Below are 16293 nucleotides of genomic sequence, written 5' to 3' on the forward strand. Positions count from 1 at the left end.
CCAGCCAGTTATATCCCCATGGCTTGACACATTGGTTCTGGGGTTCTACTTCCTGTAGTCCCCCACTGCTCCAGCGGTAAGTGTCAACCTGTACCCAGGAAGGGAGGGAATGGGAGATCTCAGCACAGACAGGCTGGCAACAGAGGATGGAAAGGAAAACAAAAACAGTTGTCTCAGCAGCTTGAATAAGTAGATCCCCTCTAACGAATCCACAAAACTGCTTGCCCGACAGCTTTCCTTTTAGGTCCTTGCGTACCACTGGGTATAGTGAAGAAGGCTCACGGTGGCTGAGGCCAAAAGTCGTCACTACAGTGACTGGCCCTGATAGGATCCATGGTTTCCATGCAGTTGGGTGGGGCCCCATAAGCCTTACCGCTCTCGCTGTCTGTGCCTGCCGTTGCCGAAGAGTGAGGGCGTGCATGTGAGCGTGGGGAGAAGGGCGAGGTAGCGGGGTTCAGCTGCACCCTCCTTTTTGTAAGACTTCTGAGGTCTGGTGACTCCAAGCTGCCCCTGTCAGCATCTCACCCTGTCCTCCCTGTGAGCTTAGTGGGGGTCCCTGCTTTTTTGGGTGGGGTGACTGCTTTGAAGGTGTCCTGTGCAGGCGCGGGTTTGTGGTTTTCAGGGTTGGGGGGGGTGCGTTAATGGCCTCACGGCTCATATTTCCTCCAGGGACTGGCACGGGACCAGGCCTCGCTTCTTCCCGCTGGTCAGCTTCAGGAAGCCATCACTGGCGTCGCTCTTCCCCACACAGATCTGACAGAAAAGAGGCGCAGAGAGCAGTCAGAGACATAGGGGGAAGATGGGTCAGAGAGCAGTCAGAGACATAGGGGGAAGATGGGTCAGAGAGCAGTCAGAGACACAGGGGGAAGATGGATCAGAGAGCAGTCAGAGACACAGGGGGAAGGTGGATCAGAGAGCAGTCAGAGACATAGGGGGAAGGTGGATCAGAGAGCAGTCAGAGACACAGGGGGAAGATGGATCAGAGAGCAGTCAGAGACACAGGGGGAAGATGGATCAGAGAGCAGTCAGAGACATAGGGGGAAGGTGGATCAGAGAGCAGTCAGAGACACAGGGGGAAGATGGATCAGAGAGCAGTCGGGGGGAAGCTGAGGGTGAAAAGGAAAAGGACACATAGAGTAAGACCCTGGAGAGAAGCAGAAGCTAGAGCACGGAGAAGTCAGAAATATGCAGAGAGGAGCACCCGAGAGGCTCACTCGGTAAGGCACTCATCTCGAATGCAGACAGAGCTTTACAGCCTGGGTTCGGTCCCAGCCATTTCATCAGTCCACAGTGGAAAAGCACATTGGCCTTGCCCCTCCGAGGATAGGGATCGATAGGTCAGCAGAATCTCTTCATCTGAATGTTCTCTGCACACTGCGATCAGTTGCTTGCGGGTTGCTTGAATGTTAATGGAGTGTGCCAACCTTCCAGTTGGCACACTCTTCACTGCGCTGCAGTGGGACTTGCAGTGCAGAAAATAACACTGGCTTAGTGTGAGAAGGGTTGAATTGGTCTTGCTTCAGTGCCCCAGTACAGCTATAGTGGTTTTCGTGGTAAGACAAGCCAAATGTGTAATTGCTGATTCTAAAAGATGGTTGCATAAAGGGAAAACCATTAAAAAATTCACAATCCTTGTGTGTGTGTGTGTGTGTGTGTGTGTGTGTGTGTGTGTGTATTTGTTTGTCATCTCACCTGAGAGGCTTTCACAGTCATCTGACCTTTCTCCCGACTGCCATGGAAGGGCTGGATGACCCTCCACACCCGTTCACCTGGGCGCACTCTCTGCACAAAGTTGGCTGGGAAGAAGCCCACCTTGTCTCCACTTTTCCCCTGTGGAAACAATCAGGCTAATGAGTCCAAAGTGAAAGAAATGTGTGAGTCTTTTACCTGTTTTACCTGTTCCATGGGTGGAAACCATGGAAGTCAAGGTTACATGTCCTTTTCTGTCAGTGTTTCCACCGTGGAGCTATAAGCTATACGTATTTTGTGTAGCTATGCACCTCGTGGTTTAGCTGTGCTATTATACAATATACTACAAAAAGTGTCATGTACTATAAATGTCTGTGTACTTGTGTCTGGGAATTCGTCTCTCTGTGGAGTGACATTTGTTTCTGCTCGGCCTCACTTCAGCAAGAGGTTCAGAATAGCTCCACCAGGCAAGAAAAAGAACGACTAGAGCTCATTAAAGTTTCATTAAGTGTCATTCCAGGTCAAAGCATTTTTTTTAAATCCATCATATTCATCCACTGTTACCACAAGCGCCCTCCATGAAAATCAAGTTTTATTTCTGTTATGTTTGTGATTTATTGGAAGTGAAAGCGGAACTGGTTGTTATGTCTGCACACATGTGCACGCACGCGAACATGAACACGTACACACACACACACACAGACAGACACACACACAATCTGACTGTTATATAATCTTATAAAAAGATGAAAATATAAAAAGGTGCATTGCGACAAATTTTTACCCACCTTCCACCAGTCTTCATTGGAGTCATCGGTGACCTGCACACGATCACCTGGTCTACAAGGAAGAGGGGGGAGAATACAGGACAGGAGGTGGGGTGGGGACAGAGAGAGGGATTCTTAACATTAAGCACATACATCAACCATTTTCTTAAATTGCATGGGCCTTCAGTGACCCCTGGAGATGTCCTTAAACAGAATACGGCTTGCCCTTCACCAGGACATAGGGGGACAGGTGACCTCAGTGCTCCTGCAATTAGACGAAATTCTGACTGAGGATCGATTCTCTCCTCCTCTAATTCAAACAACTGGCCCTTGAGATTCCAATGTTTGCACAGCTTGTCCACTGAAGGACAGGTGTGATCAATGGCAGCAGCCATTTGAATACCTCTATTGCTTCATTTATGCACTGCGGCTGTTGCTCTTTGCAGCTCCCCTGTCCCCAAGTCAATCAAATCACACAGCATACAGACCTGGGTATCCCCTCACTGTGCGTCTAATATTGCTGTCAATATATTCTGCTGTTGCAATCAAATATATCGATTAGCACACCATAACCTACACGCAAACACACCCACACAAATGCACACATCTTCTATTGAGGAGTATTTTCAGAACCTCAGTGTTTGGCATGATAATGTTTGTATTTGCAGCATGTCTCTGTGCTGTTCTGCTGCATTGACACTCTCCTTAGTGCCTGTGCCATTAAACATGTGGGACACACAGTGCGCCTGTGTCCCCTTACACCCCCCAGCGAGGAACCAGATGGTGCGAAACAGCCTCTCAGCTCTGCATACCTCTCTTTCACCTGCTCGCTGGCTTCCCCCTCCCCGCTTGTCTCCGAACCCCATCTCCCCCCCCGCTCTTTTCTTCCATACCTCTTCCTCTTCTCTCCCCCACCCCCTTCCCCCTGCATCCCCTGTTCCCCGTCTCAGGAGCGGTGCTTGTTATTTGCTCTTGTTTTACTTTAATATGTCTCTCTATCCTGTGTACGGTACGCCTTTCTCCCTCCACCACTGCCTCTCTGTTCCTTTTCAAGTTCACGTTGCAGTGCAGCGCTAAAATTGGCAGGCATGTACACATATGCACAAATATCCATTTTCTCGTACTTGTGAGGACTTCATTAGTTATTGACCCTTTCATTACCTTTAGCCTCTCCTTACAGCTATGCTCAATCGGAGACACAGAGAGGAACACACACACACACACTCACGCAAACCCGCCCTCAGAGAAACATCCAGAGACCAACAGGGAGAAAGAGACAGACAGAGACACAGATGAAGACCAACAGAAGGGACATCTGGAGACTAACAGAGAGGCACAGGGAGGCACACAGAGACCAACAAAGACAGGGAGACACACGCAAACGAACACGGAGAGACACTCTGAGGGGCACACGAAGACCAACAGAGACAGACACTCACTGCAGCTCCAGGTCATTTTTCTCTTGAGGAAGGAATTTGTACAGAGCCACATAGGTGTGGATGGAGTGAACCTCAATCCTCTTTGGAGCCTGTGGAGGAAACCAGACAGTTCAGTATTCACTCAATATGAGTGTTAACTCATGTGAGTAATTAAAAAAGGGGTTTATGTTTGTTTTAAATCACAATTGCAGTGTCAAGGTATGATTCCCCCAGTCTCTATGATTAACTCCTCCCAAAAAAGTTATGTTTTGTACACTAAATGGAAGCGAGACACAGTGGCTAACTAACCATGGGGAGAAAATATGCTGAAACTGCAGGGTCTTTGACAGGTTTAATTACAAGAAAAAAAGAAAAGTTTCCAGATGGCCCTTTGGATGAAAATGAGGTTACTTGCACCAACTGTGAGGCTGAATTTCCATATCCTTGAACTACATCAAGTTTGCAGTACCACCTATGTGGTAAACATGCTTTTGCTCCTGAAATTGGCAGCAATCCATCCCCTATGAACAGGGGTGGTCCATTTTGTCAGGATACTATTTTAGACTGTAAGAAGCCTGCCAGCCACTCAATCACTTATGAACACAATCACACAATATTGTAGAAGACACAGGTGGTGTAGGCTGCAGTGCCAGTGCTATTATTTTATGATAGCAGTAATATACAGCTTACCATTTTATATTGTAATTAGGCTTGTCAGAATTCCAGTTTAACTGTTAAGTGTTGATAAATGTCAATGCTGCAAAATCCCAGAAATGAAATCCAAAATATATGCAGAAGCCATGTTGTGCATATACAATGAAGAGTGTACTGAGCCTTAACTAAGCAGCCAGTCAATGATACTGTGATTCAATTAGCTGGAGTTAGTCTGAGCAAGGTCACTGATGGGATATGTCGTGCACATGCTGCAACACGCCTTCTTTCCTTGCTGTTTGGAGCCAAAAGTGTGCCTGGCAGCTACTGGAGGAGACATTCAATAAACCAAAGGAAAAGACGGGTGCGCTGCAGTGAACAAGCTGACCTTGAGTTAACAGCATTCTAATTGGGGCGTGCCCATATGTCGCAAGTAAAATTCACACTGAAGCATTTGCAGGACGGAAACGTGAGCCAGACCAAATGAAGCATTTTAACAGCCAATGACAATGCGATGCTGAAAGGAACACAAAAATGAGTGGCACAGTCTACAGCTGAATCGCTTTCTTGAATGGTGACACTGAGGAAAAGAGCAGGTTTTCCCCAACCTGATCTGCATGCTGAGCTTTGAGGAGACTCCAGTAAATGCAGTACCAGCCTGAGGTGATGGTATGCACTTGCTCCACACAGAAACTCCTCAGCAGTACAAACTGGTTCAGAGTGGTGCCAGCTGGAGGGGAAATTAGTGCTGCTTGGTCCCAATTTGGCAGCTTCTCAAGGAGCAAGTTCAAGAGCTACACCATTTGTAAACTGTAAATGTACATTGATGTGACTGCTTGATCTTGTGATGCCAATCATGATTAAAAATGATGAAATTATAGATATAAAAGTAAATGATATACATAATTAGCTAATCTTGATTTGTGAATGCATCTATCATTAGCTGTTGAAAGCCAAATAATTTGCTTATAAACTGACTTGTTGTCAGATGTTTGTATGAGTGAACCTCTCTGTGAGAAAGGGTTATTCAGTATAATGTGGTTAACACAGCTAGATAGAGATGTCTGATTAAAATGACAGTGTTTCCTCTCTAATGTAAATTATGGAGTGAAGATATATGCTGAACGTAACTATAGAATGTATCCCGATTATATTTATATATATATGTGCATTCAGTGAAGTCATTGTAGTCACTGTTGAATGACATTGTATGGAAACATTCATACGGTCTCAACGCGCAATTGTCTTGTTGAAGGATGTTGAGTTGTAATCAATTAAAATTTAAATCAAAATTTTACAAATTCTAAATTTTCAGTTGTTTACATGAGGTCAAAATAAAAGTTGATTATGATTTTACTGTAGAAATTGACTGAGTGAAAATGAACAGTTTAAGAATGAGGCATTTTATCTGTAATAAAAAGTTGAGCTCTGTACACTTTGTATGAGGGGCAGCCCACCTGGTGGAATGCATCCCAACTCAATTTCATCCAAGTCATCGTACATGGGAACTTAAACAGAACTGGAGTGTGAGTGAGAGATGGACAGAGGAAGAAAGAGGCAGACAGCAGGAGACACAGATTCGCTGTGAGGTGCAGTGGATGCAGATGAAAGGAGAGAATAAATAACTGCTGGCTCCATACCTTCAGACTGACTCTGTCCTCAGACTCAGGGGGGGTGAGCACTGCAAAGGGACAGAGGGTCTGATCACTCCGAACAATCACAAAGTCACACACACGTTTACTGTAACAAAGTGTACATTTTAAATATATGCAAGCACTTCACACACACATAGAAACACATGCACATATTATTTACTATAACAAAACTCACATATTAGCATTTCCCATACCCACACATGCACATACACACATAGTACAGTCAAGCTCCATAATGAGGATCTGATCATTTGAATATGTCAGTTAATGGGAGCAAGGTGATATGCCACACCCTTCATAGCTGCCTATAGTGCAGTGTGAGACGGACTGTGTCCTGACCTGAGCTCTGTGGACTTGCGTAATAGCAGCACTAATTGGCTGACTGACTTCCCACTGTAATGATCTCCCCTGAGATCCTCAGTCAGCAGCACCATGAAATCACTACCTCGCTTACCCTCCTGGACTGACACTGCGGCACAATAAATAATGACCAGGCCTTCCTTGCAGCCATGTATGAAAAGCCTCTGTTGGGTCCTGCTCTTGGTCACACGGGTGAATGTTGAGGTCTAGTTTCGAGTGAGGGCCGTGGGGCGGGTGAGGTTCAGAGCAGGGCCATGTGATAAGTTCATGGGGAGGACTTACCCCCTGTCTCCTGGACACTCTCCTCCTCTGTGATGGGCTGGCTTTCCACCCTGTCTTCCCCTCCCTCCCCCTGCAGTGGTCACAAGGGGGGACAAGGTAAGAGAGGGATAAGTATATAAGTATATTCAATCGCCTAAAATTTAACAGTGGACTTCATATACTACATGCCATGTTAATTCTTTAAGCATGCTTGTCCAATTACATTATACTTGCAGTAAAGTTATTGTATTTATCATGCGTGAGTCTCATCAAAAAAATATATACTGTGACATCGCCCACTGAACACACATTTCCACCCCAGTTATCTCCCAGGAAAGTGTAAAGTATGTAATCACTGTGGGCCCCCTACCATGCTGCGGGTGGGTGACTCGGAGATGCTGCCAAAACTTGAACGACTCATCTGTGCCAGGGACGTCCCATAGCGCAGGGCCTCATAAACCGGGTCAACACGTGCCTTCCCCGACTCTGTGCACACACACATAAACACATAAACACACACATAAAAGAATGAAGTCTCTAATAATTAGGGAACTGAACGTCCCCCTGGGGCCTTTAAATAGGTTCTGTGGCACTGAAGAGGTTCATTACATAGTTTTTTAATGTTCAAGTCATAACTGGACATACTTAAGTGCATAAGAGAGAAACACTGAACCAGGGAGCACATTCATTAATGCAGGACTGGGACATGGAGATGGGCTTAGGGCTATATCCTTGCATTCTTACACAGATTAGAGGGCAGGCTGGGAAGAAATGCACTGCTGACAGACCAGGAGCTTTTTAACAGTTCCTGGAATGTGCCTTGGAGGTACTCAGGGGAATCTCTGCTCCGTGCTCTGGGAAGTTGAATCGCCAATGACAGGTGACTTTAAGGAAATCCAATAGGCACAACATTAATAATGGACCAGCTGTCAGAGCTAGAGGCTGGAGTAATTGTTGCACTGAGGGATGATGGGACACAATTTGCAGGCAGGGCAGACACAGGTCACACGTGCAGAGCTTTCCTGAAGTGGCGATCGGTGCTGGATAAGCGCCCTTACCTTGGTTGGTGGAAGCCTCCTTCACGACCCCCAGCTGATCATTAACAAGCAACGGGGAGCTGAAGTTCCGTTTGAAGGCCCCGGACTGACAGACACAGGCATGGAAGGGAGGAAGGGCGGAAGGGGGGAAGGAAGGGAGAGAGAGTGGGAGAGGACAATGAAGATACAAAGACAGAGACCTTGAATATTTGCTTTGGCATGGTAATTTCTCTGATAAATTCCATCTGGCCTGTGTAAGGTCTCAAGGGTGCAAACTGACACATGGCCATTTTCAAACGACAACTATTGATTGCTGTATGAAAAAGGTTATCTGTCTTTTGGGTAATGTTTATGCAGATGATGACATGACCCAGCCATGCCACTTCTGGTGGTGACCATAGGGCCTGTGAGGCTATGCATCAGCATAGAGTGAGCAGTTTTTTGTGTCGTGTTCACTCATCTCAAAACATTTCAACACAGAGGTGCTTTATCATCCTGGTAGTTAAAATGAGACCCTACATAATAGAAATGATCTGTGAAGGGTCCACTGATGTTTAGTCCTGACTAAAACAAAGAGGATGCATGCAAACTAAAAGATAAAAAAAAATAGAAGAATAACAACAGAATTTCTTATCTATCCACCCCGCATTTGTGGAAAAATCAGGACATAAAAAAGTTTAATTAAAGAAAGTTTAATGGTGGGAACAGACGATTTATCCTCTTGTGACCCACATTTTTGGATCTAGGCTCATCAAATTGGATTATTTAGAACAATAACCACAATTACGTTTCTGTTGTTGGAAGATGTCTGCTCAGTGCAGACAATGCATATTTGCTATAACAATCCTCGGGGGTCAATGACATTTGTTTGTTGTAGCTGAAGACCAGTCACAACAAACCATACAAAGATGGATTATGGTTGGGGGGGGGATGCTTACCAGCAACCATTTGCTATATGAAAATGCATACTACAGCAATAGAAGCTCTAATAGAAGTTATTTGGGGTTATCATCACAGATTATGTGTTGTACACTACCAAATCTGTTTTTGAAAAGAGCTGGTAAACTCCTGTGCAGTTAGCTACACAAAATCTACTGGTTGCAACAGCTTTAAAGAACACACATACAGTGACTATTAGGGTTGTACTACCAATTCTAAAAGCCTGCTAACACAAAACATTGTACGATACAGAATTACACTTACGTTTCTGTAGAGAATGGAAGGTACGCCCTATTGATTATCAAAAAAAAATATAAAAAAACAAGCAAACATAAACAAACAGCCCTCCCACTCACGCTTACACGCAATTCTTCAAAACCAGTTGAAAAAACATAAACACATATTTTGTTGTTTTTCCTCAGATAAAGCCTTTCTTTACAGAGTGAAATTGGCCAGCTCCTCAGATGGGCCCCGTTTCCATTCCAACAATAAAAGCACGTACAAATGGAGCTCCTTCTTTGTTTCTCCCATGTGCTGCACAGCATGCTTCTGTGGGTCTGCTATTTTTTACATTTTCCAGAACAATTTTTTTTTTCCAATCAGAGTATTTCTGGATCCTTTTCTGTACTGTACAGTTATGTTTTCCATTTTAATACAAAATGAAGAAAGGCACTGTATCCTGTAATTGGGAGCCAGTGTTTGGTACAAAAGAAGGCAATTTTAGAGCTCTGTGAAAGGATATATTTGGCAATACGTGTAATTTTACAACACCATGCTAGACTGCGCACATTTGATAGCTCATGTGAAAAGATCAATATGAGTTTTATTTTAAATACATGATGGAACTGCTTCTGCCCTTCTAATACTCTTACTACTCACTTTAATTGTTATCATTTATTTGGAGGGTTCACATCCTTGCTACATACAGTATGTCAATATTGCATTCCAATTTATTATTGCCAGATTGAAATATTCTTGGTTATTATGTATTCACTGTATGTAAAATTTTGCAAAAAAAAAGAGGATCAGTACTTTATTGCATAATCAGCCACACTGTGTCTGAGCTGTAGGCAAACCTTCCCCAGGAGTCTGTGGTTCCTCTCTGGCTTTAACATAAATAATGCAAAGGCCTTTAAAGAGATATAAACTGTGACTTCTTCCATTTGTTTGTCTCTGTCTCTGCTGTGCCAGTGTATGGTAATAGACATATATGGCGCCTGCATTTCATCTCCCTTTGAAGATACAGTCTACCTCCCCCAATCTTTTCCCAGTGAGATTTCCGCACACATGCACAGAGCTCAGACACTGGTGCTGAATTACCTCTGCTCGGTCCAATGATGCATTGTCTTTAAAATGGGCTAGAGGGAGGTCATATGCATGTAAATTGCGCAAAGGCATTTTCCATGTTCACAATGTGCTGTATTCATCCATTTTAACCAAACGCATCCCTCCTTTGTTTTCTCAGGAGCGTTTTATGTTTCTCTAAAATTGCATACACTCGGGCCTCCGCAGTTCCAGACATTTCCTTTCTGCGGCATGTAAGTCGAGTGCGCTGTATCCACTCCAATGTCAGAGACACTGCAGGTGGACACACTGGCGCAGTGCCACTTTCCTGTATGGACTCCTATATCTGCATTTTATAAGGAAGTGCTGGCGAGCGGGAGGGGCAGGTCATTCTCTCAGGATCTGAGCACATTTCCTTTCTGCCCTGCAGGGGGCTCTTACCCCCATGTCTGCACTGTGCGAAGTGCCATAATCCCCCTCCTGTCCTTCAGAGCAGGATCAGAGAAGGTCACACTGCCACTGTATTGAAATGAGGCTTGTCCCATGCACTGTGGGTATAAGCTTATGCAATTTACTGCTTGATCTCCTCTGGCCAGGGAGCATGTAACTTGTGACTGTTTTCAGCTTAATTCAGGTAATTCATTTGGTTCTGTACTGGTTCACGGAACAAAGATACATTGGTAAATGGTATAATGCGATTCGCCTACCGTGTAACTTAAAACTGTAGCCTGAAAACGATTAGTTATTTTAAAGCCGAGTTGTTCATGGGAGGGCTTTGTGTTGCTCTTTTCACTCCCAGGGCTTTTATTTTGCCTTTAAACTAATCATTCTCAAAAGCGCTGCATAATTTCTGTACTATTCATTTCCTCATTTCACCAGTCCTGAACGCATGCTCTTGCCAATAATTAAAAACAGTCAATAACTAAAAAGCTTTCCAATTTCTGTCCTTAGCTGAAGGCTCTCTGGCAAGAATGGCAGTTTGGTGCTGCTGAGTTATTTCTGTCATTTCACTGTTCATTACCTCTCTGGATCTGGCCTGGCCTCTTATACGAGTCTGCAAATTTAAGGACTCATGGTAAAAGGAGACTGTGACGTCTACAGAGAGGAGCTCACAAACACCGACCGCTGTCAGTGCAGGGACTGGCTAGGAGACTGGGTGAACGCGGTGTTTCCTGCCTTATGATAGGCTGTCTATTTTAGGACCGGACCTGGTCTCCTCCAGTAGGGAACAGTAGGGATTCATATGCTTCTTAATGGCCAATCTCTGAGACACCTGAGACAGAAACCTGACACTGCAGGCAACCGATGACACAGGAGAAGCGATTACAACTAAAAATGGAGAAAGGGACCAACCGCTCCACAGTGCTGACAGCCTGGCTTAAGCAGCCACCCTACGGTCTGTGATGTCAAACTCCGACTCCTGCAGTGTGTCATTGGCTCCCCGTTCAGCTTAGGGCAGCTCTGCATTTCACATGTAAACATGTAAGACTGAGACTCTACTCCGCATTCACATAGCTGACAATATGTGCATGAGGTCTGCAAAGACAAAGTGTCAGTCATTTTTGGCAGTATGTAAGTGTAAAAAAAATGGTTAGGTATACAAGTATAAAACTGCACGGAGTGCCATGGCAGGCTGATCCCCTCTGACGTGTGTGTCTGTGAGTAATGGATATGGTGTGGCCACAGAGGAGGTCGGGCTTTGCCGGGCCTCAGCGCGCACATGCTCTCTCACACAAGGAATTTCACACTGAATTAGGCGCAGCGGCTGGTTTGGAGGAGATATCGTTTTTTTTTTTTTTTTTTTTTTAGCCAACTGGAGGGGAGAGGAGCAAACCATGTGATCGGGGCTGTGACGGGGCGAGGGAGAATAAAAGGGAAGATATCACCCCCCCCAGCACTCCCTCTGCCTTTGTTCCCCGCGTAGCTCTTCAAGCTCCCCACAGATAACTTTCTCTGCTCTCTCTCCCTATCTCTCTCATGATCTTCATTTTCCCTTGCGCCCCAGCTCAGTCTTCTTCTCTCTCTGTCCTGGTCTTAGCAGACAAGCATGACTCCTTCCAAAGCCTCTCGAGTGAAAGGAACACTGGAACACGTGGTTTGTCACACAGAGATGAGGTGTGTAATTTATGGGTTCAAGAGCATAGGAAACAAAAATATGTGTTTTTTCTCAGATTTATCAAAAGTAATTCACTCGACCCCTGATTTTTGTTTTGTTGAGAGGTATTTCTCCAGTTTTCCTCCTCACTATACCACAGTGTTTCTCAATTCCATCCGCATAAGGATACCGTAGGCTTATGGAAAAATGTTGAGAGTAAAACAAGTGATCTGAGGTAATTATAAAGGACCATATGGAGCAATGTGGACCATGCAAAATCTGCCGATTCCATCTGTTCAGTGAGTTCCATCTAATGACACTTAGTCAGCATAGTTATTGTTAGCTAGGGTTATACACACTACGGGACCACCTACTTCTAATACTTCTAAACATTATCAGAAAAACTGGGTTAGCCAGGTGACTGGCTGCAGTTTGTGACTTCCAGGGAAAGCATGGTTTGGCTGGGCTCACCTTGCCGTTGCAGGGCTGCTGGGATAGCTCGGATGAGCACCACAGGTGAGCCCCCAGCTTGCAGGATTTACAGCGCAGGCCCTGTTTGGAGTTACCTGGGAGGAGAGAAGGCCAGATTACTACTCAGACACACACCTGCACCCGGGTGATAGGAGATTAGCGCTCCTAGACATCCTTAGTGTGGGGTGGGTGTTACAGTCACAGCATAAACAAGGATGGGAGGGCAGGGCTAATGCTGGAGGCTGGTCCGTTCTGTTACACAAAGACAGCGCTGAGATGGTGAAACATGCAGCCTGGCACACAGACATGAGGACAGAGAGGTGCAGGTACGCTGCAGCACTCCAACGCAGCGCACGCATTCCAGGCACACCTACGCGGGACAGGCTGCACTGATGACGGATCGCTGCGTATGAGCGTGATGAGTTTCACATTGACGCAACGGCCATTTGAAGCTTGGATAAAAAAAACAAAACACCAGCTCTCATCAAGGTGTGTCTCATTATGAACCTGCTTCAAAGGAGAGCCATCTGGGCAGATGTAACAGGATGACAATAGAATGAAATGTAGAACAGTTTTAAATTGAATGCTTTCCTGTGCACTGAGGGGTTGAGGTGCCCAGTGACATTCAGCTATTGATGATGAAGCTTTGAAACCGCCGCGCACAGAACTCTCTTAATTTTACGCGTGAAAAGCGGGGGGGAGAGAGAAAAGCGGTATTGAAAGAGAATGACTTAGAGAGACTATTTAGGACATACAATGAAAGGATACATAAAACGAGAACTGGTGACGAAAATAAATGGCACAAAGACGTGGATTTACAGCTATGAATCACAGACAAGTACAGAGAAATTATCAACGCACAGTGGAGTAAAACATTAAATATTGTTTGTGGCCATTACAGTCTATTAAAGTGAAAAGAAGGTGTTTAACACAAATAACAAGAAACAATTATATGTAGTATGTTCAACATGATTCCTCATAAATTAGCAAAAACAGTGTTTGACCGTTTATTGCTGCATTGTCTATAGTTGTCTATGAATTCTGCACCTAGAGCGATCCTCTACAGGAGAGGAGTTTGAGAGGTCAAGGCCTAAGACAGGCTGACGACTGTGGGAGTGACCTACCCACAATCATGTGCTTGCAGAGTTGGCAGTGGGTGGGACGTCGGAACACGTGCTCTTGGAAGCAGTGCATCTTCAGTGGGCGGAGCTGGGCAGGGGGCTTGGTCGACAGGGACGGGGAGGGGCTGAGGGAGGGAGAATGGGAGGAGAGGGAGGGGTTTGGGCTGAGGGAAGGGGAGAGGGAAGGGGAGCGGTCACCGGCCAGAGGGGACTCCAGCAGGAGAGGCGGAGACGGGGGCGGGGGGTCGGTGATGAAGTCGGGAGGGAGGCGGGCCTCGCTGTTGGACCTCTGGAAGAAGTTCTCCATGCTCTTGCTGCGCATCACTGATTTGAAGGACAGGGAGCGCTTCAGACGCTGCAACTGCACAGGGACACACAGGGGGGATTTCAGTCAGTGTGTGTACAGAACACAACGTGCTAAACAGGAGAATACAGACGTAACTGCTTCAGGGAGGTCGGACAAAATTAGGTAAAGAAGTCGTAGCAGAAGAGCCGTGTTTACCATAGCCCATATTCTCCATTTACATAACACATTTAAAGTTGGTATTCCTCAGGATCACAGCATGCAGAAGGAAAATCTTTGCCAATTGCATTTCCTGGCATTCACTCAAAAGGGCAGAACAAACTAATATTACATGAATAAATTATTTAGTGCACACTGTATTGTCAGCGAATAAACTTTATTCATCAGGGCTCCTCATCTGATTGACAATTCTGTGTGGAAAATGATATCGCTGTACTCACTACCCTGGCTGTCACACCTAATCTGTGACAGCATTGTCTAATTGATCCTTGGGGTGCAATGACTCGAGGTGCAATGATGGGGCAGCAGTGTAGCATAATGATAGCGAGCAGGGCCCATAACTGAAAGGCCGCTGGTGCAATTCCCTGCTTGGTCACTGCTGCTGTACCCTTGGGCAAGGTACTTAGCCCAGAATTGCCTCAGTAAATATCCAGCTGTATAAATAGATAACATCTAAAAATAGTATCCTATGTAAGTCGCTCTGGGTAAGATGATGTAATGTAATGTAATGACTCCCCCTGCTGCAAAGGAGGTATGGCAGCAGGCCGAGACCATGTGGTAACCTTGCGCAGCCCTTGATGTCCCAAACTTGGCATCAGTTTCAAATGTCAGCTACTTAGTTTTGATCTGCAATTTTCCAGCTCTGGCAAACGCAGGAAACTCGATACCTCTGAAAATTCAGATTTGATTACTTTTATTGAGCGGCCTGTTCCCCCTTGACTGAAGAATAGACACATATCTTTTTCCCCTCCCCCTGTCTGAATGTTTGCCAGCGACCACTTCGTTTAGCATTACCGGGATGCCGGTAATGATAAAAGATTAGCTTGAGTGGGAGGTAATGAGTGGACGGGTAGCATAATAAAAGCTACCATGTCATACATCATTGTGATCATCTCCATGCAGGGAGGCGGGGGTGGGGGGGGGGGGTGGGGGTGGGGGGCCGACAAGTGCCTTTCAGATGGTGGGAGCAGTAACTACTGTGTTCACTCTAAGAGCTGGCCTCAGCACAGACAGACAGCCAGTTGGGGGAAACAGCTCCTCAAATGATCCTTTCGACATCTGTTCCATCCCTGTGTTTCACTGATTTGTAGTTGTTTGTACTTGTACATCTCTGGGCATCAGAGGCGTTGATCCTGCATTGAAGATCGATGTTCTGACACTCTGTTGTTGTGTGTCTGTGCATCCTATTGTGTTTTTGTGTGCATGTGCCTCTGAGTCTTTCACAGACCTCTTTACTGATCTTTCCCTACCTAGCATCTGTGAAGGCTCACAGATGCAACCATGGCCCCAGTTTCACTCAGACATTACAGTGTTCAAGGGGTGCCCCTCTGCAAAAATCCATGGTCTCACCGACACCAATTAGTGCAAGTGATAGAATAGCCTTTCATTGAGATTGCCCATTAACTCCTACCTTAATGTCATGCTTTTCTATAGGGAGTAGTGGCATTGCTTTTTAATGATCTATTTGTTTGTCTGATGGTCAATAATTGGGGCAGTATTTCACCTCCTACCTAAGCGCAAAACCAGCTTGTTCACCATGATGATCAATGGCCATATGATTCTGTACACTCTTAAATGAGAAAAATGCTGAACTTGAGTTTCATTTACGAGTGACCTCCAGTTCATTTTGGTGGGCTTTGTTCGTTAGTGTGGGGCTATCTCTCTGTGGTATTCTAATTTCATCAGTGGCCTTCAAGGAACATTACTGAAGCATCACATGTTCCCATTTTTTCTGCTCATCCTTGAGACCAAGCCAGAACTGATTTGTGCATTATGCTCCTATGCTAGAATAAAAATGGGCTAAATTTGTTTTGAAAAGGCCTTAGGGAGCTCATGAATTATCAGGGACCAAGGCAATTTGAATTCTACCAAATGATTCTTTTTGGTGTCCACATACCAAATGAAGAACTGAAACGCTAAAGCAAAATGCCTTTGACCTCTGGCCTATGGGATTTGCATTATTCACTACAAATAGGCAAATGTTACACTGCACATTCATATACATGTATTATTATCTGTGAA

General features: G+C 45.3%; 1 protein-coding gene across 1 annotated transcript in view; it reads right to left on the bottom strand.

Moving 5' to 3' along the window:
• Nucleotides 1–252: 252 nt before the first annotated feature.
• LOC118790167 (SH3 and cysteine-rich domain-containing protein 2-like) overlaps nucleotides 253–16293 on the bottom strand; it is a 30760-nt gene continuing 14719 nt past the window's right edge. The window contains exons 2-11 of the mRNA XM_036547029.1: nucleotides 13752–14109; nucleotides 12628–12722; nucleotides 7860–7944; nucleotides 7172–7287; nucleotides 6823–6892; nucleotides 6166–6206; nucleotides 3896–3984; nucleotides 2478–2529; nucleotides 1693–1830; nucleotides 253–753 (exon numbers count right to left, since the gene is read on the bottom strand). Coding sequence (XP_036402922.1) covers nucleotides 655–753; nucleotides 1693–1830; nucleotides 2478–2529; nucleotides 3896–3984; nucleotides 6166–6206; nucleotides 6823–6892; nucleotides 7172–7287; nucleotides 7860–7944; nucleotides 12628–12722; nucleotides 13752–14109 — 1143 coding nt within the window. The 3' untranslated portion in view covers nucleotides 253–654. The remainder of the gene's footprint in view (nucleotides 754–1692; nucleotides 1831–2477; nucleotides 2530–3895; nucleotides 3985–6165; nucleotides 6207–6822; nucleotides 6893–7171; nucleotides 7288–7859; nucleotides 7945–12627; nucleotides 12723–13751; nucleotides 14110–16293) is intronic.

This window comes from Megalops cyprinoides, chromosome 1 (assembly GCF_013368585.1).
Source record: "Megalops cyprinoides isolate fMegCyp1 chromosome 1, fMegCyp1.pri, whole genome shotgun sequence".
NCBI lineage: Eukaryota > Metazoa > Chordata > Actinopteri > Elopiformes > Megalopidae > Megalops > Megalops cyprinoides.